This window comes from Epinephelus moara, chromosome 5 (assembly GCF_006386435.1).
Source record: "Epinephelus moara isolate mb chromosome 5, YSFRI_EMoa_1.0, whole genome shotgun sequence".
NCBI lineage: Eukaryota > Metazoa > Chordata > Actinopteri > Perciformes > Serranidae > Epinephelus > Epinephelus moara.
In genome coordinates, this window is record NC_065510.1 from 19539708 (window position 1) to 19567079 (window position 27372).

The window sequence follows — 27372 nt, forward strand, 5'->3', positions numbered from 1 at the left end:
ACCATATGCAATAAACCATTCAAATCCCTACCTTATTGGTGAGGTCTTTGTTACTGAGCTGCCAATTAAACGTCTAAAATACACAGCAAAATCTTTCTTTCCTACAATTAAAGACGTTTGTTTTCCAGCTGTGAGCAGCTCCTTCATGTAATTTGTGCATTGCATTGTGGGAGAATAGCATGAATCGACAGCCCACTCAGAAATCGACCTCACTTAGTATGCACGCTGTGCGGTTTGAGTATACTCCATTTTGTGACCTTTCTACTGTGAACACACTGCATACTGAACACCTGCTTATAACAGTGCGCAGTAAAGATTTCTGACACAGCGAGTGATCTTTTGTCTGTGCTGAGTGCGCGACTCTTTCTGTTTGACTGATGTGGCTGCACATTAGGTTGCCTTTAATTCTAACAGCCGCAATTAGTAACAGGAGAACGACAGATATCTCAATCAGGCAGAGTTTGCACACACCCACACAGTCCTGACAGGAGAGGTCTAATCAGGCCAGAAAGTGAAAACACCTGTGTCTGTGTGTGTGTGTGTGTGTGTGCGTGTGTGTGTGTGTGTGTGTGCATCCCCGAACATTTCAAACACCAAATCAGAGAGCCAGTTTCAAAGCTCTGGGTGGCTGTTTATCAGTAGACAAACTGTGTTGGCACCATCTCTAAATATTGGCTTGTTAAATTTTTGGATGTCTGTCATGTTCTCACACTGGAACTTTGGTCTTTCTGTTCCTTCTCTTCCACCAAGTTACCATCTGATGCTCCTTGATATTTATGGCTGGCAACAAGTCGACATCCAGGAAATGTATTAGCTCTGTCCTTGGCACTTGTTTGGTCCCTAATCGTTTGGTCATTAGAGTAAACTCCGGCTGTTTCCCATAAGGACACATACTCTCATTCCTCACATTATTATGTTTAATGATTTTAAGATAAGTTAAGATAATCCTTTATCCATACAGTATTCATTCAGCTCTTTAGTTTTTCCTGCATTAATCTGGAGGTGGCTCCACCGTCACCAGCACACAAAACCCTGAATCAGTCCCCTGTATTCCCTGTCACCCCTTGACTGTGATGATGGTCTCTTGATAATGAATATATCTCTTGTGAGGCTGTAAGTAGTGTAGACTTTTGGAATATTTTTGGATGCATTAAGATGCCTTAATATGTACTGAACCACACTGTGGAATTGTATGCTTTCCTGTGGTGGAAAAAAATGTATTCAAGTAGAGATATTGGGATATTTTGAGACATTTTCTGCAACTTCTGCCACTTATACTCCACTATATTTCAGATGAAATTAACGTTTTGCATTTAATTCTAAGCTTAAGAAGTTAATTTTTAGATTGACATTTTGCATTGTGCAACACTGTGTCTACAAATTGGATTTTCTTAAAACAAGAAAAAAAAAATCAGATTTGCCATTTGAGATCATTTCAACCTGGTTCACAGAAGTCAACTAATTTTATTCTTCATGAATTGAACATAAGATTTTAAAACACGTCAGTACGAACAGTCTTATACACGGCTGGTGTGCCTTGGTACGTACATGCGCTTATGCCCAAGTGGAGCTCATACTTCCCCATGTGCTCAGGCCGCTCAGGGAATGCTACTTGTTGGCAGAAGTGATTTATATTGTAACATTTTAAAATGCATGTGTTTGGGAAGTACTGAGCATATGCCAGCTGAGGGTTCCTGGTTCAATCCCGGGTGTGGGAGCCCCCTCTGTGTGGAGCTTGCATGTTCTCCCTGTGTCAGTGTGGGTCTTCTCCGGGTACTCCGTAGGTGTGAATGTGAGTGTGAATGGTTGTCTGTCTCTATGTGTCAGCCCTGTGATAGTCTGGTGACCTGTCCAGGGTGTACCCTGCCTCTCACCCAATGTCAGCTGGGATAGGCTCCAGCCCCCCTGCGACCCCCAAGGGGATAAGCGGTTAGAAAATGGATGGATGGATGTTTAACATGGTGCCTGTTCACTTCAGTTTATGAAGCATGTTTGAACCATCAACTCTGTCCTTTACAGTGTCCTTTATGACTTCAGCATATCGTGGTGAGTAACTGATACACAGATGATCATTCTGCAGGTGAAGTACTTCTTTAAGTGAAGGATCTGAAGACCTATACATACACATTTGTACATGCATACACATGCAGATATCTGTTTATATATAGATACATAGGCCTATATGGTAATGGCAACATGGTGTGTCACAGAGCTCCATTTCTGTAGCTGTGGCCCTCTTCAGACATGGTATTAACATACGTTTGGGTGATCCAATCACAAGTAGACAGCCAAGACACATCATTGTTCACACCTGTACCTATCACGTGTCTCAAGCTGACCGCTTGTGTTCAGATTATGTTACTGCCCGGTGCACAGTTATCAAGTCCTCACTTCTGCTAGCTGCTCTGCAGTATGCCCGCTTGTCACGTTAGCAGACGGTCAGTACAGCTGGAGATGTTGCTGTTAGCAGAATTCAACACGTCTCCCTCCATAGGGCAAAACGAACGACGGTCTCGCAACATTTCACCCAACTTGACATAAAATGGGTATGTTAGAGAGCATCAGCCCGCTGTCACCAACAATCACCACATCCTGCATTGATGTTGTAGTCTTTGGCGGGGACACATCAGGATGCGTTAGTATTTACATTACCAAAGATATGTAGTCAAATGTGTCCCAGACCACCTTGGCAAATGGTTTGAGTGATGGGATCACAATGCAGCTTGGTGGTTGTTATTTGGCGCCGTCCACTTGTGATTGGAGCGCCCAAAATGCAAGTTAATACTAGATCTAAACAGAGCCTTTGTTCATTCAAGTCTACAAAGAATGGCGTCTCTATTAGCTTCAATGACGTGGTTAAAAACTACCAATATATTCATTTAAGATTATATTTTATTTTATGTTTTTCCATCTTGATGGGAGTGCTATTACAAAACGCTCGAGTGCCTCTGTCATCAGTCTCATGACATGAAGTGATTTGTCATGCCTCTTGCTAATAAGTAAAAATGAAATAGAGGATTTTAAAACTAATTTTTCTGTTTTCTGTTGCCAAATAAAACTTTCCCGGCTCTTCTCAGCCTCTGATCGTGTTTGTCACCGAAGAAGAGGATTAACACTGTTGTCCAACAGAAGTGAAGACTGGGTTGAGGTCTGTTCTAACACCATCTGTCCCTTTGGCTCAGCGTTATGGCTTTGGCGCCTTTTCTTTTTCTTTCCATGTGCACTCACTCTCTGCCTCGCTCTCATAGATTTAAAAGGGTGATAGTATGGAAACAGCTCCTGCCTGTGGTTGTACTTTCCTGGAAAACATTCATGAGGACAGGAGGTAAAGGGAGAGCAGATATCCGACGGCTACACTAGTGCGTTTAATATTTACATAAATTAAGAAGACTGGTTGTGTTAGATGATGATAGAACTTTTATTTTGTTAAAACTTTCTCAATTTTTATGCATCATTTTCATTATTTTTGAAATAACATAACAATACGTACAGAAGGCACTTACAAAAACAAGTTAAATTACAGATGCTGTTATTATCAACATTATATTAATAAATGATTAAAAAAACATAACGACAGAATGATAAAGACGAGAAATGACAGCACCATTGGCAAATTTTTAACAGTACATCTCAAATAAAATTTAGCATGATTCGAATCTACAGTACAACAGAAACAATACTCATTTGTTATCAATGTAATAATGCCCGAGCTATGCTTTTAAGTATAACTTAAGCATCGAGATAAAAAGCTTAAAATTCAACAGGTTTTTTTTTCACTAGTCAGAGGTTTGTTTTATTTTACATATTAGGCTTTGTGGTTTCCGCTCTGTGCAAGTCCTGGTACATCTCTATTAGCCGTGTGGCCTCTCTCTGTCCTGACAGCAAAGCACCATGGGTAGTGGAATAGTATTTTCTGTGGGTGGCCTCTCCAGCAAACAGGACCTGTAGAGGCTAAGGAAGGAGGAGGGGAGGGAAAGGAGAAAAAGATTTTGAGAGAAGAAAACCAGATTCAAAACAACAGCCTTCAATGTCATGTTGACATATTTTTGGCCTCTCGCGCAGCAGCTTTTTCTATTTCCATCTCTGATTCCCCTCTTAGCGCTCCACATGTAGGAGGCTGCAGTAACTTTCCTTTAGGGCTTAAGATTTCAGTTTGACAGGGTTGAAGGACTTCAGCGGAGGGGTCATGCTATTCCTTCAACGGTGTCAAGTGAACACACAAACCCCCCGCCTCCAGCCCCCTTCTCCCCTTCACCCAGAACGCATCAGGTTTCATGGTCTAGACTGCTGGCCAGGAAACAGCCTTCTGACCCCCCGACACCAGCTGTATTTGCTCTGCATGTGCTGCGATGTGACATGGTAGTGATGACACTGCCGCATTAGCCAGATGCTCTCAGAGGGCGTGCAGGGAGTGTAAACAACAGTGAAAACACTGCTGTAAAGGTTGTTACAGCTCGATGTCTCTACAACAGTCAGAGTGGGGAAATTAGGAATTAGCTTAATAAATATACACTATTTTACAGGCCCCTTAGTTTCCTAAAATTTCCTGCAAAGGCCCTGATATGTAACTGTAAATTCAAGGGAAGTTTTCTACGACGATCTCTGTAATTTGGTGTTGATTATAGGGACTCAATTTCCATTTGTTTAATTCCATTTAACTGTAGCATACAGACTCTTAATCAGTGCATAGCAGGTCAGCTGAACATACAACAAGCGAACAATTCAAAATGTGGGAGTAATGAGGTTTCCCTATAATAAATCAGTTTTAAATGGGTTTAAATCAGGCCGGCCCACCATGGATGGATTACTGAACTGGCCTACTGGGCAAAGGCCCAGGGCCCAAAGTGTCAGGGGCACCCTGGGCCCCTTCGCCTGCAAAATGTAACTCGAAATAACCACGCACTGACCAGGAAGAGACACAAAATAAGAGACACACAGGAATGGCAAAGAGACACAAAATGACCAAAGACAACACAAAACTACCTGAGAATAGGGATGGGAATAGGGATGTTTCGATCCAGTCGCAAAGATCGGGATCAGGGCCGATTGAGGCAGGTTTTTTTAAACTGATCAGGATCGGCTATTTTGAGCTACATAAAGGATCTGATCCTTTGTTTATAATCAGCTGTCACACACGTGTTTTTGCAGAAACATGCGGAGTGCAGCCATTTCCAACTCTCCACTCTCCTTCCTGTGTGTGTGTGACAGCAGGGGCTGAGCCCGAAACACAACACGCCATAAACGAAAGCAAAAATGCAGTATGAGACTGTTTATTTTTGTTCTTACAAAAATTAGGAGCAGCCGTTTAATTTCAGCTCAGTGTCAATGTCCAGTGCGTTTATGGCGCATGGTGTTGATCCACAGGCGGAGGAGAGACAGACAGCAGAACTGATGACACCGGCCCTCATCATGTCACTGCACAGTGCAATAAAAGCGGTATATTAATGAAGCCTAATCCGCACAAATGATGCACAGACGACAAAAATAGAAATTAAATAAAATGCTGCTCATTCAGCTAACTTAGGTAAAGGCTGCACCGAAGCAACAAACACTGGAGACTACTTTCTTAAAGGGACAGAGACATTCCCTCAAGACAGCCACAAGGCCTAAAAGATTAAAGGGAGGTTTTTTTTTAAATTACCTATTTATTTATTTTATTTTTTCTTAATGCATTACAGAGCTTGTCAATTGTCAAGTATGTACATTCGATTGAATTAATAACTTTAATGTACTTTATCGGGACAGCCCTACCTGAAACAAATAATACAAAAATGAGACACAAAATGACCTCAAAGAGACAAAAAATAACTACAGTGAAACACAAAACCACAAAATATGCCTACAAAGAGATGCAAAACCCCAGTGGCTGGGCCCCAAGAGCTTTCCCCTTTTAACCCCCTCATGGGCGGCCCTAGTTTTAACTTCATCCAAGGATATTCCTCTGAGAATAGTTAAGACATACACTCACCAGAACTGGCTAAACTTTCTCAGACCTTTGCTTTCATTTCCCCTAAAATTAGTAACAAATGACGTATTTCTTTCCAGAAAACCTCCTTCTCAAATTATTAGGAAATTACAGAACTGTAAAATATAGCGTCACAAACTACGTACACACACTTTATTATAAACTTAACACAGGCTACCATTTTGAAATACATTAAATGGTAGCAGTGTTTTTTTTATATTGTCCGCCCCCTGTGTTGTCTTGTGGTTGTCTTACCGGAGCCTTGGTGCTGTTGGCGTAAGGCAGCGGCATGGCCAGCCTCTCACAGTCCCCACCGCTGGATCCCACCCTGGTGAAGGAGTAGGAGCCTCGGATGAAGGGGTTGCTGCCCCACGAGGAGCGCAGCACACGAAAGGGTTTAGGAATGTCGGGGTTCCCTGCAGACAGACAGACAGACAGACAGAAGAAAGGGAGTTAATGGCGATCATGGACAGTCTGGTGGCCACACAAACCAGTTCAAACTAAGAATGTGGCGGCTGTGAGTTTACTGGGACGTCCAATCTGCCAGCTCTAATCAACTGGTGACCCTCTGTGAGCAGAACGGCACCAGCGAGTCTATATGTAATTAAGCAACAGCTGAGGGGATTACACCACACTGACCTCGATGAGGAATGTGTGCATGTGATTTACAGTCTGCAATCTATAGGAAGTCCACTGACCTCACCATAAAGTGACAGTGGCTGTTTCTGCACTTACACTGTGACCTATTTCTGAGGCAGTCACTTTAATCTGAGTCATTCCTACAGTGAAACAAGTGCACATTCCTAATCTATTCCCAAACTGTGAGTTAGCCTATAGTCATACAGTGAAACATTTACATTTCTTGCTGCAATCACTTCGCACCCGCTGTGCCTCCTTGTTCTAACAAAAAGAAAAATCAGTTGCACAAGATGATGATGCGTTTAGGTAACTAGTGGTTGCAACATTGGATAAGCCTTAGACAACATATAACACCCATGACATTTTTATGTATCTGTGTCACAAAAAGGAAGGACTGATCAAATGTCAGGGCCTCCTCTTCACCCTATCTCAACATATGATCAGTCCTTCTGCTCAGTGTTGCTTTTGTGGTGGTGACACCAGACCAGTTAGTTGCTGTTCACTCCACACAAAAACAGATGCCTGAGTCATTCAGCTGTGTTATCTCTACACCTATTATCATGAAAAAAACATACGCACGTCACAGCTGAGGCTTATATCATTTCCTTTATGCGGGACTCAATGACACAACTGAGTTACTGTTGGTGTGAGTCACCGAGCTGAACCTCAGCCTGCCAGTGCAATTGTGTTAGCTGTAGATCACTGATTCTTAGTGAAAGCTTTACTAGACTATAGCTGGTAGACAAAAGTTGACCTATTTCCCGTCATAAAAAGCTACACAAATCAGATGTATTTAAAGCAGCTGTATCTTGAATGAAGAATATTTTGTCTTTAAAGGTTCATTGTGTTAGATTTAGGGAGATTTAGTGGCATCTAGTGGTGAGGATTGCGGATTGCAACCAGCTGAAACTCCCGGTTAGAATTCCTTCAGTGTTCATTGTTCAGGAGGGTTTTACTGGTAATAACATTAAATAAAGCACTTTCACGTCACAAATCAGTGTTTCTCTGACGATGTTTGGCATGTAGAACTTTAGATACAGAAGGACATTCAGGAGGTTTTTACCTGGAGCCAAATTATCCGCAGAGGTCTCCTCCTCTCCAAAACAAACTGTCACTTTAATTTATATACTAAATAAAGCAGTTTTAAGTTATAACATCACTGTTATCTGACGCTCATGCACCAGAGTTGCTGCTAACTTTAGAGGCCGATGTGAAAAGGGAATGGCCCTCTCTAGAGCTAGTGTTTGGTTTGTCTGTTTTGCACTACTGGATCCCCATAGACGAGCGCTTGCTCCCTATGTAGATATAAATGTCTCATTCTAAGGTGACAAAAACAAAACTATTTTTTATTTTCAGGTGATTATAGGCTAAAGAAAACACACAGATTTTGATTAACTAAAAGAGACAGTGTGGGAACTGAGACACAAAGAAATGATTCTTGTGTGAATCAGAAGCTTCTGTGGTGTAAACAGGATGCATGATGGGTAACATCTGCCCACAATACACAGCTCTGTTTCCTGTGTGTGTGTCCTGACCTGTGAAGCGCCTCAGCAGCTCAGTGCAGGTCTCGGCCACTGTTTCGTCATCACAGCGCTCCATGTACAGCGCCTCCTGCCCGCAGATCCAGCCGCTCAGCATGTAGCCGTAGCGCTCGGGCGGGTAGAGGACGTCGAAGCTGCAGATCTTCTTGTACCACAGCTCCTCAGGGTAGGCCAGCTGTTCTAGCTGAGCCTCATCCTCCCACACAAACTGGATGCTGTTGCACTCGGGGCTCCAGAAGGGCTCTTCAAACTCTAAGAATATCTTATCGGTGGTGCTGATGCCCAGTTTCTCGATGGCAAACACTTTGTCCTCGGGCAGAGAGGGGGAGAACATGACCTCGTGGTTCTGCTTCAGGACGCCCAGAGAGGCTGTCACGATTATGTGGTCGGCTGCGATCCACTCCTCGTCCTCGCACTCCACGTAAATGGGGTGACCCAGGAGCTGAGGGTCCATGCGAGACTGGCAGCCGTGGTTGTTTTCGTTGTGGTTGTTGTCCTGATGGGCATCGCTGTTCTTGCCGATCACCTCCCGATGCTGGGTTGAGTAGTTCCAGTGGATGCAGCGGACTGGTTTGCTAAGGCAGACAGTGCTGGAAGGGATGTCCTGGGCCAGGAGCTCCACGACCTTCATGAAACCTTCAGGAATGACATAATGTGCACCAGGGATCTCTGTCCACTCGCCGAACTCACTCAGAGACACTTCATCCATACTGGGAGAGCTGCTTTCACAACTCTCCACCTGGAACAGGAGAACACAGAGGATCGAATCAGTTATATTTCCACCACATTACTGCTGCCAAAAACCTCAAATTAACTGTTACACCCAAGGACTTGATCACTTTACAAACACACTACTGGCATTTTGAACCTCTACACCTGTTCGTACTGCGGCTGAACAAATCAGCATCATTAAACTGGTTTTAACACACTGGGAACACATGTTTTATTCAGAGGACACATACAGGGGGTGTGTTATTAAAAGGCAAAATTACGTCACTGCGTCTGAATCATTAAATAGTGAGCTAGCATGGCAGCGGTTAGCGTGTAGCTGATGTGCCACTGTCTCCTCTCTGCTGCAGTATACAACATGCTCTGTTTCCTATGTCTTTGTGTGTGGGCGGGAGCATGTAGAGAGCGCTCAGATGATTATATTAATGGAGACAAAGTTTCAATTAAGGTCTATTCATGCGGACAATAATCATGAGGGGCTCTCAAATGTTTTTATGACATCCGCCAGAAAGAAAAAAAAAAAATGCTCCACTTCCCTCTCACAAGTACTTATTTTTACTCCCTGTATGCATGCAGCGAGTTTATCATTTAGTGCCACATCGATTGGATGATTAATCATTAAAAGTTCTACTTTGACACTTTGGGAATTACACTTATTCGCTTTCAGGCTCTGAGCAGTTGCCAGGTAATCAGCAAAGACTCCAGGAAATAACCCCTCCTGCCCAAGAAATAGTCTGACATATAAACCTAACTAAAAATGGCAAATAGTTGTTTTTCCAGTTCTTTTTGTTCAGATTAAATAAACCAGAAATAACAGCTACTAAATGAGGCTGAAAGGCAGGCTTGCTGTTTCCCCAGCTCCAGCCTTTGTGCTAAGTGAAGCTAATCTCATAGGCTTCTGTCTGTAGCTTTCTATTACTTGATATTATCAGTTGTTTATCAAGCAAACATGTTAAACATTAGCTGATTGCATCTTCTTAATGTGATGATTTTCTTTCTTTTCTCTGTTTTAGTTTATCTCTGGTGGTTGAACAAACCAGTGATGACATTTTAAAATGATTAATAAAGAAAACTGATCATGTAAATCATGATTAGCTGTGTCCCTATGATCACTGAGTGCTTATCAAGATGTCTCCTTTCTAAAACTGCATCAAGCCAGCCTGTTTTTTCTGTCATTGCAAGCTCTTATAGTTTTTATATTGTATTCAGGTTCTCGGAGTAAAAGCAGTTATAAAAGAAAAGATATCTGAGTAAAGTCTCAACTCTGTGGCAGGAAATGAAGAGCTCGACTTGGAATGACAAATCCCCAAGTCAGACTGTTGTCATTAGATATCTAAGTGGATTATAGCTTAGGGGGAAGTGTATAAAAGATCATTATTTATTTAATCAGCTAAAGCCTCATTGAGAATTACAATCTTGTTTACAAGAGTGTCCTGGCTGAGACAGGCAGAGTGGCAGACATACATTATATAACAGTTACGAACAATAAAAAAACAGAATCATGGCATATCAAGAAATCACTGGATTACATAGAGGCAAATAGTCAAAGCATCTAAAACCCTCCAACTCCCTCAGCTCCTCTAGACCCACATCAGCCCCTTTTTCCATTTCAAGGTGAACGCTGAGAACAGATAGCTAATCAATAGCTAATTATTGTCTCATTAACCCTTGCTATTAGTGCCAGCAGGCATACAGATTTGACCCATATCTGCTATCTTGTTCCTAGGGAGATGTAGGTTTGAAAACACACTACGTTTTCACACTTAGTTTCCACATTTCTGACATGACACACACATTGTGCACACACACACACACACACACACACACACACACACACACACACACACACACACACACACACACACACACACACACACACCTTGAGGTACTGTTGAAGCATGGACAGTTTGAGCTTCTTGGTGCTCTCAGAATCATCAGGATCCAACATAATCTTCTTGCGCACCACGTCCCGCGTGAAGACGCCGACGCTGTTCTGGCTCTCGGCGCAAACTGGCTTCCCATTCTGGAAGAACTCCTGAGTCAGCTCGTACACCTAAAGCAGGGGAGTCAGTAGGAAGGAGAATGATGGCTGTGATGTGTTGATGTAAACACCAGATTGCCAGACACATCAGAGGTGATAACAAACCATTACCTAGAAAGTAACATCTGTAATGTATTAACATAGTTCAAGTCAAAACATTAACAGTATCAATCTGGCCTGTGTTTACCTTAAAGGACCAGTGTGTAGGATTTCGGGGGATCTATTGGCAGACATGGAATATTATAATCATATTTTCATTAGTGTATAATCATCAGAATGAGTCCTTCATATCTACAGAGCAGGTCCTCTTCCGCAGAGCCCACCATGTTGCATGTTTCTACAGTAGCCAAGAATGGACAAACCAAAAACTGGGCTTAGAGAAGGCATTTCACATTCATACGTTACCTGGAGGCCACCATAGGTTCTCCTCCACACTCAGAAAGGGAAGGATGAGCGTGAAGGGTATTCAGTTGGTTGCAATCTGCAGCTTCAATGCTAGATGCCCCTAAATCCTACACACAACTCCTTTTGGTTAATGCATTGGACTTAAAAAAATAATCCTTGATTTTCTGCATGCAGATCAAGTGGCTTAGCTGTAAGCGCTTAATGTATTGTTTAGTAAAGTGGGGCATTAGTTGAAAACAAAGTCTTTGTTTATGATTGTATAACCCTTGATAATGAAACATAATTATGACATAATTCATTGTGGGGTTGGATTGTATCTTGTTGTTATAATACTGACACACTTAGATTGTGGGTTAGATGATTATCAGAAAATTAGTTTCACATAATTTCACAGGCCTCAGGTTCCTAAATGTGAATATTATATATTATATTATCTGGGTTTTTTGTCTTCTGTGACAGTAAACTGTGTATTTTGGGCTGTTGGTCAGACAAGGGAAGCAATTCTTCTATCTTTCATTATTCTCTGAGGTTTTAAAGGTCTAGTGTGCGGGATTTAGTGCCATCTAGTGGTACGTTTGCAGTACTGAAACTTCTCCTGTGTGCCAAGCATGTAGGACAGGGGTGTCCAAACTTTTCTGAATGGGGGCCAGATAAAACAACATGAAAATACCTGAGGGCCAACTGATTCTCGCATCTAAATGTTTTTTTTTTTTCATTTTAAAGTGAGACAAAGGCAAACATTTTTATCGTTCGTATCGTGCCTGTCTACAATGTAGTGTATGATAGTGCTATCATTGTAAGGTGACGGGTAAAAATGCGAAAAATGCTCGATTAACCATTATTGTGTAAAGGACCACATAATATGGTATATTTTGAAAGTCAAGCCGAGGGCCAATTAAAATTGGTCTGCGGGCCACAATTGGCCCCCGGGCCAGACTTTGGATATGCCTGATGTAGGAGAACTACGGTGGGCGACGAGAAAATGCAAAAATGGGAATGTCCCTATCTACAGTCGGTGTTTGCCCATTCTGGGCTACTGTAGAACAAAATGGCGGACTCTGTGTAAGGGGACCCGCTCCCTATGTGGATATAACAACTCATTTCTAAGGTAATCCCCGTAAATCCTACACACTGGACCTTTAAAGATGAAATAAGTACTAATCAAAACATTTTAAAAGATTAATAGAAAAATAACTGTTATCAAGTAGGGTGACTGTATAACAGCTGCAGAGCGCTTGAGGCATTAGTGGACATGTTGTTGTTATGGCTGTCAGGTGATAGAAACTCCCTAAACAAGATGATGAAGACAATAAAGATTAGAGCTCAGAGCCCAATGAGTGGCCTTCACATGATGCTGACCATGACTCTGGTACTCAACACTCTACAGTATGACAGTCAGGGCTGAATAACACCACAAAGACTGATAAGAGTGGACTGAGCCTGCAGCATGGTCAGCTATTGAAAACACATCCTGGAGACAGCAACTTAAAGGCTCGGCAAGTCTAGTCAGCATACACAGAAAGCATGATGAAGATTTTTTAAAGGCTGAAAGAAAACTGAAGGAAGGTGATGATGAAAGGAAGTCAGTAAATGTAGGAGAGGCAAGAATACCTCCAGTTTTTAGGATTCTGAAACTGTGTCTGTAAAGGTGTCAGGGTTAGGGGGTCTGAACTTCCATTAAGAAGATTTATCACAAGGTTTGACTGAACTGATGGACCTGAGTTTATGTAGAAAGCACAGATGTAGCAAGGGTTAATAAAAATAAAATCCCTCCTCTGTGTCCATACCTTCTCTCTGTAACTGCTTTTCCAGACGTGACCTACTTAAACTATAATCATTCTCTGACAGCGGCTGCTCCAGAGCACAGAGCAGAGAACTGGACCAACGGAAATGGTCACTCCTTGTTAAATTCAGCCCGCTTTGGTGGACATTTTATTGGTTTACCTCACGATGGCTGAAGATATATTTGATAATGTAGTGATGGATGATAGCAGTGGCTTTTATTTCCACTTGAGTAGCTTTAGGGAAGTTACAATCATCTTAGTCGCTGCCTGACAGTATCGTATATAATCAGCCTGTTACAACTCTGCACTGAAGCTGTATGATGGTTTTGCGGAGTGAAATATTCAAACTCAAGTGTCCATGTTTTTAGAGAGCTGCACCGTTCTGTCAAGTGGAAATATTCTAGATTAGTGGTTCCCAACTGGTCCAGCCACAGGGTCCAGATTTCTCCTTTGTCATTAGCTCAAGGTCCACACAGTTATACGTTTAGCATCATATTTGCGTTTGACCATGTCGTCAAGCTAGTTTGCTGTCTCTTTCAAGTAGCTGTCCGTTAGTTACTCACTTTGCAGCAAGAAACAGCACTTCAAAATAAAAGCTCTGTGCCAGAAATTCAATGTGCTTCAAAATAAAGTGTGTTTTTGACAAACTTGACACATTCGTGAGTCACTTGCGGCCCATTCAGAATGGACTTTTGGACTGAACCACTGCTCTGGATGTCTTTTTGTATCATTTTACACACATTTCCCAAAATTCAGCTCAACATATTTTATATTTTGTGTCAGTGAAAACTTTAAAGAAACAGTGTGTAAGATTTCGAGGAATATAGTGGTGAGGACTGCAGACTGCAACCAGCTGAAATGTCTCCTGGTTACAATTTCTTCAACATTCATTGTTTAGGAGGTTTTTAGCAGGAGCTGAATTACCCGCAGAGGTCTCTTCCTCTCTAAAATAACCAGACCGGGTGATTAAAACCAGCATAAGACGTGAATAAAGCAGTTTCACTTTACAAATCAGTCTTTTTCCAATGCTGTCTGGCATTTCGGAGGCAGGAAGCTGGCCCACCACATGCTAATGCACGCTCACCTTTTTTCTCTGCTAACTTCAGATCAGAGGTTTCAGAGACAAATTATCTGCAGAGGTCTCTCCCTCTCTAAAATAAATCATGCTCTCAACAATATCCCACTGTCTCCCCATTTGGTCCCTCACCACAAAGGAAACCATTGAATCAATAGCAAGACTATACAACAGAGCTTACAAGATCCATGGTAAGGCAGGCATGTTCAAAGTCTGGCCCGGGGGCCAATTGTGGCCCGCACACCAATTTTAATTGGCCCTCGGCCTGACTTTCAAAATATACCATATGTGGCCCTTTACACAATAATGGTTAATCGAGCAAGATCACTTTGCATTTTTACCTTTCACCTCACAATGATAGCACTATCATACAGTTTGTAGACAGGCATCAGGTAGTAATAAATCATTAAAAGATAAAAATGGTTGCATTTGTCTCTCATTTGATGCGAGAATCAGTTGGCCCCCAGGTATTTTCACATTATTTTATTTGGCCCCCATTCAAAAAAGTTTGGACACCCCTGCTCTAAGGCTTTGACATTTCAAAACTGCACAAATAATCTAGCCATTAAGTTCTTTTTCCAGATCCTAAACAACAACTCTAATCCTACACATACTGCTCTACTTCAAAGTCACAACACAAGACAGCAACACATTACTAAATCAATTTCGCCTGTACTTATTCCTTATCTCACAAAAACAATTATAGTCAGAGATCATTTTATCACACTTACACTAAGATCTGGAACAAGATCCCATAATATGTAAGAGCAAAATCCTACACACTGAACCTTTAAAGTTCAATTTTAGAGAAATTTTAGGGAGTTATCACTGGATACTATGCTACATAATATAAGTTACATCATATTTCTATGTCAGGCAGGCTGAACACTGAGTATCTCTGTGTTCTTGTGCATGCATGAATCCACTTGTGCATATAAGCGTGAATTCCACATGTGTGCACTGCATGCCTGTCCATGTGCATATGTGTCCCCTCACCTCATTGTACAGGTCACTGAACTCCTCCACCAGGTCCTTGGGGATCCTCCTACCGCCGTTGGTCTGGTAGTGAGCCACGCCATTCTTGGTGTACAGGCTGATGCGGCCCACGCTCCTCTCCCCATCCGAGGTGTGCTCCAGCAGCCCGTTGTCCTCTGCCAGGTGGTACACTGGGTTCCCATTGGACCCATGGATCCAGGTGGCTCCAAGCTCCAAAGTTGCATTTCCTACAAAAATAAAAAATAAAAAAGCAGCACAGGTCATTGAGTTTGAAAAAGATGGATCTCTTTGATCTCCGCATCTCCGCTCTCTGCTTTGTTAAGGTGCATTCACACTTGAGTGTTAGATAATTGGGCTGTTCAAGAACAAGGTCAACTCAATTGTCATACTGAAGTTGCTTAACCCCACTGGAGTACCATTAATTTCATTTTTTACTGAGGATGTTGGCATCATGCATGCATATATTATTACATTCATTTATATAATACAAACTGGCCAATGCAATGACAGACAATGTTCCCATGATTACGTAACGTCCAAGCACATAAAGAGGCATTTATATAACAGACGCAATCATCCGTGTACCTGAAATACAGGTTTATATTTAACAGTATGTATGTGTTCTTTACATGTGACCTCTTTTATGTGCATACAGCATATGTTGTTCTCTACTTGTTTATTCTGTCGAGATGAAAGAGTTTCTCATGCAACTTTCTCTGACGTGAGACCTGCGGTTCAGCCAACATTGTTGGGAAAATCCCAACATCTCCAAAATGTCAGCATCACTTGGAGCTAAAAATGCATCTGAAATGTGCATTCATTCAAGTTATTTAGGGAGACACAGCCTGAGTGTATGGCTGGCTGATTGGGCAAACAGTACTTATTAAACAAGCTTAATTTGGCCTGTGATAAAAATAAAAACAGATGCATTGTACTTTAATACGAAAAAGAAAGATTATATAATAATATTTCTGTAGCTTGGCTTTTAAATTTTTCACTCCAGCTTGTATCAGATGATTCTTTGTTCTTGTCTCAGCAGTCAAACGGAGCTTTGTATGGATCTAGCTGAGAAAAATGTGGAATTGTTACCCGGGAGAAATACTTTTATTCAAGTGCACAATTTGTGTGTGCAGTGCAAGCCTCTGATGTTGTAAAAGTATTTCTACAAACTCACATATTTATTGACTTATAAAAACAGTTTGACCGCTCTCATGGCCGGATGCTACAGCCAGGAGAGAGTTAGCAACTTAGCAGGAAGACTGGAAACAGGAGGAAACTGGCTCTGTGCTCAGATAACAAAATAAGATAACATATCTTGTTTGTTTAATCTGTAGAAAAATTAATGTGTAAATGACATGTTGTGTGTGTTCAATTTAACTGTGAGTTCAATTTAGAGAGACTGCCTGGAGGCTAGCTGTTTCTTCATGCTCCCAGCCTTTATGCCAGGCTAGGCCACCCACTGGCTCTATTTGGCCAGACAGAGGTATCAATCTTCTCATCCAACCCTCTGTAAGAAAGCTAATCAGCGTAATTTACACTATGTTAAGCTATTACTTTCTTCCACCAGTGTTCCACCATTGTATTTTTATTTATTAGCACCAGACAGAGGCCCCTATGATACAATATCATCACAATACTTAAGTCAAAATACAATAATATAGCAATTTTAAACATTTTGTGACAACATGTGTTGCAATATATTGTGACTTACGCTGCATGTTATGTCCTCAACGTCTGTTTTATCTTATAAGATAAAGTTTTCAGTCTGTTCATCTCACTTCAATCATTTTTGGTGGAGCAGAATGTGCCTATTGGACTAAAAAAGCAATTTATTTTATCATTCTATGGGCTACTAAAAGTTTCATTTGTATTTGCATTATTGAATCAATACTTGCCGTCGTGTACCCATACATAACTGCCAAAGAAAATATTGTAATACTATGTGGTATGGCACTTAATGGCACTTAATTATCACCACACTAGCCACAGATAAAATTTATAATAACCCATGTCATTGCTGTATGTTTAGAAAAATCAAAAGGCAGAGGTATTGCACCAAATTAATGTGTTGCACAGGCCACAGTAACAGTGTTTAGGTTAGTTGTACACAAAGTTTCAGGTAACAGCGGGTAAACAGGGACGCGTCCTCTCACCAAGCTGAACGCTGTGAACTCTCCCGCCGATGTGGTCTGACGCCTCTAGGACAGTGACATCCGTGAAGCCGTTTTTCAGTAGGATCTTAGTTGCAGCAAGGCCAGCCAAGCCAGCACCAATCACTACTATTCGAGGCTGCAGATGAGTGCGTAGGCCGCTACTAAGAGGATCATCAGTGCTGTCTGAGGAAATTTCACAACTTTGCATGCCGTCCAAGATCCTCTTCGATGGAGTCTGTGGGCAAATTCAAGAGAAGGACCCGAGTTAGAAATGGCACCATTATACCGTTAACACTGACTCAGCAGGCGACGGGCGCTCGTACAGCACAATAAAACTGAGTGAAAGATATAATATACTTTGAAATAAATACCCCGTGAATGCATACACTGCTAGTTGGGTGGGTCATGTCGGGTTGCAGTATGTTGCCTCCTATATCATGTCCCCAGTGGATATTTTCAGCCACTGATCACTGTTGCTTGTGTACTGTAAAGCCCTCTGAGGCAAGCTGTGATTTGTGATATTGGGCTTTGAACTGAATTGAATTGAATGAACTAAAATCACTAATTTCGTACTGCTGTGGTTGCTAAATTACTAATATAGGTATAAGAAGGTGTCTACCAGGTGCCTGTGGATATGTTGAGTTCCAATAACAGTATTGTCTGTTTGTTCAGATTTGACTGAATTGATAAACTTAAAAAATTTGAATTATAAAAAAAAAAATAATTTGGTGTTCAGTAACTATGGAGCCCCCTAAGTCTCCGAATGTGGGTGTAATATATTATCTTTTGAGCATAATAACGTGTGTGAACAAGATATTACATTAATCTTATCTACCCAACAATTTATCATGTGCAAACAACACCAGTTTTTCATAAGCACAAGTTAATATGCCGTGCAAACAAATGATTACCTTGTGTCTACAAGATAAAATATAAATATTCCAGGACTCCTTAAGAAACAGTGTCCATGTTACTTTGGATAAACAGCAGAATTCACTATGAACAGTTTCAATGAAACTCGCGGTGAGGTCTGACGATTATACACAGACACTGTTTCTGCAAAGGCACAAGGCTCTTGTGGAATATCTCAGCTCCGTGAGCCCCACAAACTAAATTCCTCCATTGTACCGGGCTGGAGGCAGACATCCCAGAGACAAAACTTGAAATGACTGATACCACAAGAGACATCATAATTATATGGCTGAACTGATCCTGAGACCAAAAATGACCTATGCACCTTCAAGCTTGAGTCGGTTAATTTGTCCTCTTTGGAGCTCTGTTCTCTTGTGTTGCTAATTAAGTGCTGACTACACAGATCTCTTTTATAGCTGATAAGTGCTGCTTATCGGCATTCCCCCAAGTATGACCCGAGTATACAGCCGTACTCATAACCGATTAATTTCAGTCGTCTCCGTGATGGCTTTACATTATTCTGTGTATCCTGTTGGACGACATTTATTTTTAGAGGTCCCTGTTCCATTCATCACAACACAACTGCACAACTCTAAAATGCTCAGGGACACTAACATTGAGAGTGAAGAAAACACAAGCGACCTTGTTATCCCAGTGCACAAGGCTGCTTGCTGTGGATGTATGGACAGCTGTGTGTAAGAATAACACTGCGGGAGTCTATTCAAGAGACATTCCTATCAAGCCAATAGACATTTACTGTCAGTTTTTTTTCATGGAAGATGTACACAGTTAAAACTGTTATCTGAGAATATTTGTTAGTATAAAATGGGTCTGTTTCTCCATGCCTGACATGCATGAGGAATGATATAAACTCCTCTGAAGTAAGATGGGGATATTTTGGCGTTACATGACACAAACACACACAGAAACATACTCCCCGCTTTGTTACCACAGCAACACTGGACACAGGGCAGCACATATGTGGAAAATGCACACTGATGTTTCCCACAGGTGGAGATCACACAGCAGAAAGAATTCAGTGGAATTCAGTGGATCTGAATATCAAGCTTATATTTGTGTGACGCATGAGCCTCACAGGAAGTCATTAATCTTCCTGTGCCGGGCCAGAACCATAGACTGTATAAAAATAATGGCTGTTGCTACTGTTACGTCACCCTTAAGTTTGTGGACTCCCAAGAGTTTGGCATTTCAGCTGTCCCCATCTTGGATTTTTTGAAGCCAGGAGTGATTATATTCGGACCAGAGGGTGGAGCTATGGAGCAGCGAGGGGTGGGTCTGACTGAGCGCACAAAGACACACGACTACAACTTTAGGCCTTAAAAATCTTTAATGAGTTGTATAAAAATGAATTCTAATTTAATCTGTTTTGGAGCCAGCCTCAAGTGGCCATTCGAGGAACTGCAGGTTTTGGCACTTTTGTGTTGGCTTCATTTCCCCCAGACACTGTCGCTTGGCCAGAGCTCAGAGTGTAGTTAGTGTAACGCTCCTCTCCACTTGTCTTTAACCTATACTGAACTTTGACTCCACAAAAACTGTGTTGTAAGCGTGTTGTCAATCGTGACAACTCCTCTGGAGGAATCACGAGAGCTGACAAAGAGAGTCGGAGAGGAAACCACGAGCCAGCGTTGCAAGAAAAGATATGTGGGGGTAACATGTTGCAGTAACAACCAGAATTTGATGAACTACAGAGAACATGCACAGGGAGTTCTGTAAAAGCTCTACAAAACTTCCTGTTTTCAATGTCTACCAGAGTCTTGGTTGAACGCTGACCTCCAACACAGATGTGGATTAAACCTGCTGATCTGAAAGGGTCAACACGTGGGTCATCTGATCTGACTTCATGACCCTTGTTCTGAAAGTGGGTCAGGCATGGCACAGATTTACTGAGAGGGCATTTACAGTCCTGAAATGGTAATATATATCGGGAGAGAATCTGCAGTCAAAGATTTAGCCGTACTGTTTATATTGGTTCGGCGCGGCTTCTGCAGTGATGCGGGCGTTGCACCAGACCGTTATCTGGAATAAGCCGGAAGGCAAAGCTTTCGATTAACTGGTCATGAGCTCTGGGTAGTGACAGAAAGAACGAGATTGCTGATACCAGCAGCCGAAATTAGTTTCCTGCGTAGGGTGGCTGGGCTCAGCCTTAGAGATAGAGTAAGGAGCTCGGACATCCAGAGGGAGCTTTGACTAGAACCGCCACTCCTTTGCGTCGAAAGGGGTCAGTTGGGGCAGTTCGGCTGTCTGATCCAGATGCCTCCTAGGTGCCTCCTGTGTTCTGAGCAGCTTTTTAAAATTTCTGTGTGTATCCGCAACCACAGGAGACATATGTCTGCACTTGAAGTTTTCACACGCCCACCACTGAATTACACTGAATAACATCTTTGTATTATCACATAAAGCAATGTTTCAGGTGAGTTGTTTCTCTCTCTGTTCCTTTCAGCTGTGACCATGTTGCATTAACACAGACAACGCAGCTCAATGACAACATTAATCATAAGTTGGAGTCCCAGAATCTGAAATGCTGATACATCAACATGAATGGACTCACTCTTCGGCTGCGAAGAGAAGAAGGTGAAATGGTGATGTCGGTTTAACTTTTTTTTTTTCTTTTGGCAACAATCAAATATGACTAGCACAGCGACCCAAAAATGATGTGAGGTGGTGAAATAAGGCTTATTTAAAATGTCACACAAACAAAAGCCCAACAAAAGGCCCCTCTGTGATTGTTGGGCGGCACCTGTTGACTGAATCGGTGCTCCTGAATTGAGGCCAACATGTTTGTTTACTGCGCTGTTACATGTGAACTGGTCAAAGAATGGATGGAACAAATTGTGAGTTTCTTTTTAATGGATGTTTTTTCAGTACTCTGCTGCTCTTTTATATGCCGCAGCTCTTTGAGATGAGGATCGCGGGGTGGGGTGGGGGGCACGGCTCTTGGCAAACAACAAATGACAGTGCAGTGGTACTGTAGATGGGACTGTTTTGTTTGCTGGAAAATATTGTATTTGTATTTGTTGTGTTTTGTTGGTTGATTTGTGCTAAATGCAGCGGCATATTTGTGAGCACGTGATTTAAGGGTTTATTACGTCATTTTGTTTGTGTACATATATGTGAATAATACAGAAAAGCGTTCCTACAGCTGAAGGCGAATTAGATTTAAGACTTTTGAGGACTTTATAAATGCCACTGACACACTAAAACATAACCCTACATCAATTATTAGGCCCAGTTGGCAGGTTGTCTTGATGATTGTATGTTTCTCATTCTGTGGGATTCCACTGCCTTTATTCCCACTGCACCGAGTTTGAAAAACTTCTGGCAATAAGCACACTGAGCCTCATATGCATTACCTTGGACCAGTTTGGACTACAACTAACTAGCTGACAGAGGATCCTCTGCATCTGCGCATAAAATCATACTTGACTGATTGATTTGAGCCATTTTCACACAAATTAAGACCTTATTTCAAGATGAATCAAGTCAATACCTTTAAAGACTTTTTAAGGATCCCTTAAGAGTATTAACATATTTACATTGGCAGCAGGTTGTACATCTATTAGTGTATGAATGAGAACAGTTTAACCACCTGCAGCCAGTAAAATCACTTCTGATGAAAGGTAATGTGTGTGAAGTAACACAGAAAATCATTACAGAATCACAATAAGGTACATAAGGAAAATATATAGGGTGTGAAAATGTTTCCTGCCAGGAGAGCCCAGGGGCCAGCTGTTTGTTTTACACATATGCTCCCTCATAAAACATTTTACCAGCTATTTGGGACTAACTGGCACATTAACTGTCTGGACAGAAAGAGACTGAAAAGATCTGTAAGTTTGAGTGTCCTCCTCATCTGATTATATTCATACAGTGCAATTACTTAAATTGCTCAGCCTCTTAATTGTCTGAACACTAAACTTTCCTGCTGACTTGGCCAAAGATCATGATCATTTGGGTCAAAACTCCATGAACAAAGGTAATCATGAAAACCCAGAGTAATTTCTTTGTAACGTCTTCTTTACACTTCATGTGTTACTTGAGATTTGACCTCCTCAAACTGCAATATCCTCTCTCTATGCACCGTGGAAGTAGGTGAGGTTGTGCCAGAAATCCCAACTTTATGTCTGCACAGGATGACCAGGCAGGTTTAGGCTTTTACTGTTCACTAAAAAAGTCTAATGAGGTCACATCTTTGCATCATTTCATGTGGAAACTCTCAACGATTCAGCATTCACACAGAATTAATCTGTTAATGTCGGGCTTGACCCATAAAACAAAGCCTGGGTCAGTGCTAAATCCACCTGATTCTATAAACACTGGTTTAAAATGACTGACGGATCTAATTCATCGACAGCCTTTGATCACTTCACACACCGGCCCCTCTGACAGATTGTGCATCCCTCCCTGGTTGCTTGTAATTATTGCGCGGCTGGTTAATACACTCGCCACATGCCACCTCTCAGCGCTTCACCCCACCACTGCAGATTAATATGTGAGCTGGCCTTGGGTGGAAACGCGGCTCAGGGTGGGGTGGAGTGCGAAGGGATGGAGGGAGGGAGGGGGCTACCACTGACCTAGAAATGGCAACCTACAATACAGTTCATCTGCCAGTGGCCTTTTCAAAAGCAGGGCCAGCCTTAAGCAGGAATATTAAATTCACGCATCTGACTTGACTGCTTTCCTCTCTCCTCCAGTTGTGAGTCCACACTCACGTCTGCGTTTCCTTTATCAGTCCCGTGTGAGTGTGAGCATGGTGGCAAACATTTCTACATCACTACATAAGAAAGAAAAAAAAAAAGCAGTGTAGTCTGAGGGCTCGGTGCCAAAGGCCAGACATTCCACACTTCTCTCCCAGCTCTGATTCTCCAAAGATGAGATGGAGTGGAGACACACTTACACACACACCGCTGTGCTACTGTACACCACTGTGGATGTTCCCCTGGTGCTGTTAAAGAGCGCCCTGAGACCCATAATATTCCCAAACAACAGGCTCGGTGCACTCAATTACACAATGATGGCAGGTAAATTATCACCACAGAGAGATGATAGAAAACAATAAGAAAATTTAGCCTCTAAGTTTATACTTCTGTATCTTAAAAGCCCTGAGTGTACCACGTTCATATAAGCCCCCTGTCATGAAGAGTTTATACATTACAACAAATTATTAAGAGTTCATAATGCTTCATAGAGCTGGCACTTATGGGTTGGCAGGTTGCACGAAATCTGGTTGGACGATCTGACCTCTTACTTGTACCAATTTTTTAACATTTATACCCACAGACTTGAGGGATTAAAATCTCTTTATTAGTGACTTTGCAAGTGCAGGCTTGTTAGAAAGTGAGAAAGAAATGGCATAAAGGTGAACACCAGAAAATCATTTTTTCCTCACCTAACTTTATCTTTCTTTATCTTTTATTAGATTAAGACTGACCTATAAAACCGCACAACCATTAGTTAGCCTACAAATTATAAAAGCTTTAAAAAGGTGGCTCAATTGAAAGTGGTACTAAAATGCAAAAAATAAAAATGAAATGACAATAAAGCTTATGGCAGAAAGGAAAAATGGGATTGGAGACAGGGAGGATCACAGTGCTTGATGTCATCCTATATGCTCCCTGGCTGGAAAACTCATCTGTATAGGAAAACCATCCGCTGCCACGTATAAGCGGTGATGCCAAAGTGGCAGCAGTTGGAAACAAAGCGAGCAACTTCACTGAGTTGCTCTGATCCACTGTCGGTGACAGACAGCATGTGATGGAGACACTGCGAAACCTCCGACACGTTTTAAAAGAAGCGTAAAACACAAATCCACCTTATTCCAGACAGAGTCCTGTTACGCACTCACACACGCACATAAACACACACACACACATAAACACACACACACACACACACACACACACAGCGACCTGTTATACATCAGTGTAACTAACATTTCATGTGATCTGTGGTCGGTGTGTACACACGTTGTTTTTGTTTTTGTGCGGCGCTTTCTGTCGTATTAACACAACAACTGGGTGACATTCAGTATAATAAATGTGCGCTCGCTCACAGCGCTGACAACTCCACTAAATCATCTGTTCTCAGTGTATTTCCAGCGATGTGTCCTGATACAACATGTTCTTTTCTGCTCACTGTTTAAATCCCCGCACTCGCCATCACACACACAGTCCCGCTGTGGAAATAACAAATGTGTTAGATGTGGTGTTAGTAGAGCAGCTGCTTACCTGACTCTCTTAGTCTTCAGCTTTAAAACCTCAGAGTGCTCCTCTTTCCTTTGTGCCTGTTTTTCCCTCAGACCGGCTCCGCTTTGTATTTATGCCTGGAAACCAGAAGCAGCCAGTTTCCCCGTGGCCGCTGCCTCCTCATTAATTAAATATGAGCATGATGACGACAGAGATCAGCCCTCCACTGCCCGTTGTCACCGAGCTGCCTGCTGCTGCTGCTGCTGCGTAACACACGGGCACACACACACATCCTGTTACATAGCCTACTAAAAAAAAAATAATAATAATCAGATGAATGGAAAAAATAAGAAATAAATAGGCCTAAATACTAATAATAGTAAAGTAATGATAATAATAATAATTAGAATAACAATAATAATAATAATAATAATAATGATAAAAATTAAACAATGATAATATATTTATATGATGCTGATGTCTTTAAAAAAAATCAAGTAAGTTTACTGTGTTTCAGGCATAGAGTGTTAAAATTCTGGACATTGCCATTGTTACTGTCTGAGAGACATTTTGTACTGAAATTCAGTTGAAATGCTTCTCATATTTTCTGTCATAATTTTATTAACGTTTTAACCTTTGAACCCTGAGCAGATTGGTATTACTTTTTTCAAAATCATGAGGAAAAAGGCACTGAGCAACTTGGTAATAAAATGCCCCACAAACTGCAAAAATATTTATAATTATTATTATTACATATTTTAAATTATGGTACTGAATTATTATAATTTTTATGCAAATTTTCCAGTTCTTTTCATTTTTTTTAACTAATTTACTTGTTTTTAATTTTCTCTTTTTACTAATTACTTGCAATTTTTTTGGGCGATCATTTCTTCTTTTGTTGCTCATTGCTGTTATCCCATGTTTTTTTAAATATATAAAGCCAATTTGCTCAGGCTTCAAAGGGTTATATTCACTGTCATTAACCCTTTGAAACCTAAATAAATTGGCTTGATTTTATTTTTCAGAAACATGGAAAGAAGGCAATGAGAAATTCACCAAACGGCCGGAACATTGGCAAGAGATTAAAAAGTTTTAAGAAGTAAATTTAGTAACCAAGAAGTTACCCCCAAAAACAAGCCAAAAAAGTAAAGTAAAAAAAAAACAAAAAAACAAGAAAATTACCTTAAAAAAATAAGCAAAAAAAGAAATCTAAAAAGCCAAAAGGCCCCCCAAAAAATTACCCAACAAAGATTGGTATAAATTAAATTAAATAATATCTCCATCGATTTTCTAAAAACACTTTTCTTATAATCCTCATTGCCTTTTCCGCCCATGTTTTCTATAGGATTTTTTTAGGTTTGATGTTTAAATGCTTGTGAAAGGAACATGAACGCAGCACAAGCCAACAGATGTCAATCCAAGTTTAAAAGGGTTAAAAACTTATTAAAAATGTTAGAAATTGGTAGTTAGAAATGTCACTTTAATTTTTTTAAAACATGCTCAGTTAAAGAAAAATGTTTTGTTCTTTATGTAGGTTTATTTTGATCTAGAGTAATAGGTCACATGACTAGAGTTCAGGGGTCACACGTGTTGCATTATGGGCGGAGGGAGTATGGCGGCAGAGAGCAGCAACGTGGCTACAGTACAGAGAGTCGACATGGTTGCAAAGGATGTATATACGGCCCCAAATTAATAATATTCTGCATGGTCCAAGAGGTGCACAGGGTAATTGTAATTTTTTGCACCTTTATTTGGGTTTTGTATCTGATTAGAATATTCGTTTAAGTGGCCTGTGTGGATATTTGTTGAGAGAAGTGAGTGGGAGATTTGTATTTCAGACCTTGTTTTATTTTTTGTAGTTTGTAGTCACAAAATGACCCAAAGCTTCTAAATAATAATAGATACAGCAACTTCTGGTCAACCAACATCAATTCCAGGCTTAAAATAACAACCACTGGTTAGGTCCCACACATTTCTAGTTAAACACTGCCCACTCCAAGTCTAAACTCCGCCCATTTCGGGTACAGACAGAGATACAGATAATTCAGTTGGTTGAACATACACAGACACAGATACAGATAATGGTGTACTCGCTCATCCCTTCCTGGGACAATACTCAAAACTGCTTCTATGGTGGTTCCCACTACAATAGTCATCACCAGGATCACATTTTTTCCATGATGACACACACACACAAAGTGAAAACAATACCAGCTGTCACAACATTGTCACGGCTGGTAAACACTGTCCACCTGTAAACAAGTCCAACCGCTGGCGGTGCCACGCAGCTTAACTTCTCAACTTGCTGCAGGCGGCACCTCGGCATCACTGCTGGGTGTGATTACAGGTGCGACAAAACACTCTAATCCTGGATGTGGATTTGGACATGCCACATGTGATGAAATTGCAACAGTCATTGTGTTAGGGTGATTACCTCTGCTGAAAAAGATATGGATATGTTTTTAGAGATGTACTGATACCACTTTTTCCTTCCTGATACTGATTCCGATCCCTGAACCTTAGGTATCTGCCAATACCGAGTACTTATCCGATACCAGCGCGTAAAATAAAAATGGATGGGATATGAATTGTTGTATGTCTCAACTCCTAAAACTCTATGTAAAATATTAAGAAATAAATACATAATAGTAGAATGAATGCCATAAAACTTTATTTTATTATTATTATCCAGTGTTGACACAGATCAAGACGCAGGTTAAAGTGCAGCCACACAATTTGGTAAAAAAGACATTTTAAAGGCTACAGTAGAATGCTTTTTAAACTCCGCTCCGTTTCCATTTTGTTTGCCTGTAGCGTGCGTATGTGTAATGACGTGAGGCATTACGTGGTATCAGATTGGTTATAGGCTGTACTCGCCGATACCCGATACCGCATTTTAGGCAGTATTGGAGGCATTTCCGTTACTGGT

The 27372-nt window shown here is 41.3% G+C and overlaps 1 protein-coding gene across 2 annotated transcripts; it reads right to left on the reverse strand.

The window, feature by feature from the left end:
* Positions 1–3403: 3403 nt before the first annotated feature.
* On the reverse strand, positions 3404–24625 carry smox (spermine oxidase). 2 transcript variants are annotated; one of them, XM_050045523.1, is made up of 7 exons: positions 24486–24625; positions 17329–17563; positions 15176–15402; positions 10754–10927; positions 8140–8884; positions 6221–6381; positions 3404–3951 (listed from the first exon to the last, which is right to left on the reverse strand). In XM_050045523.1, the coding sequence occupies exons 2-7, from the start codon at positions 17534–17536 to the stop codon at positions 3799–3801; spliced, it is 1668 nt and encodes a 555-aa protein (XP_049901480.1). In that variant the 5' UTR covers positions 17537–17563; positions 24486–24625; the 3' UTR covers positions 3404–3798. The 2 variants fall into 2 exon arrangements, with proteins under 2 accessions (XP_049901480.1, XP_049901481.1); XM_050045524.1 differs by lacking the exon at positions 24486–24625 and adding an exon at positions 16887–16991 and having other exon boundaries at positions 17329–17352.
* Between the last annotated feature and the right edge of the window lie 2747 nt (positions 24626–27372).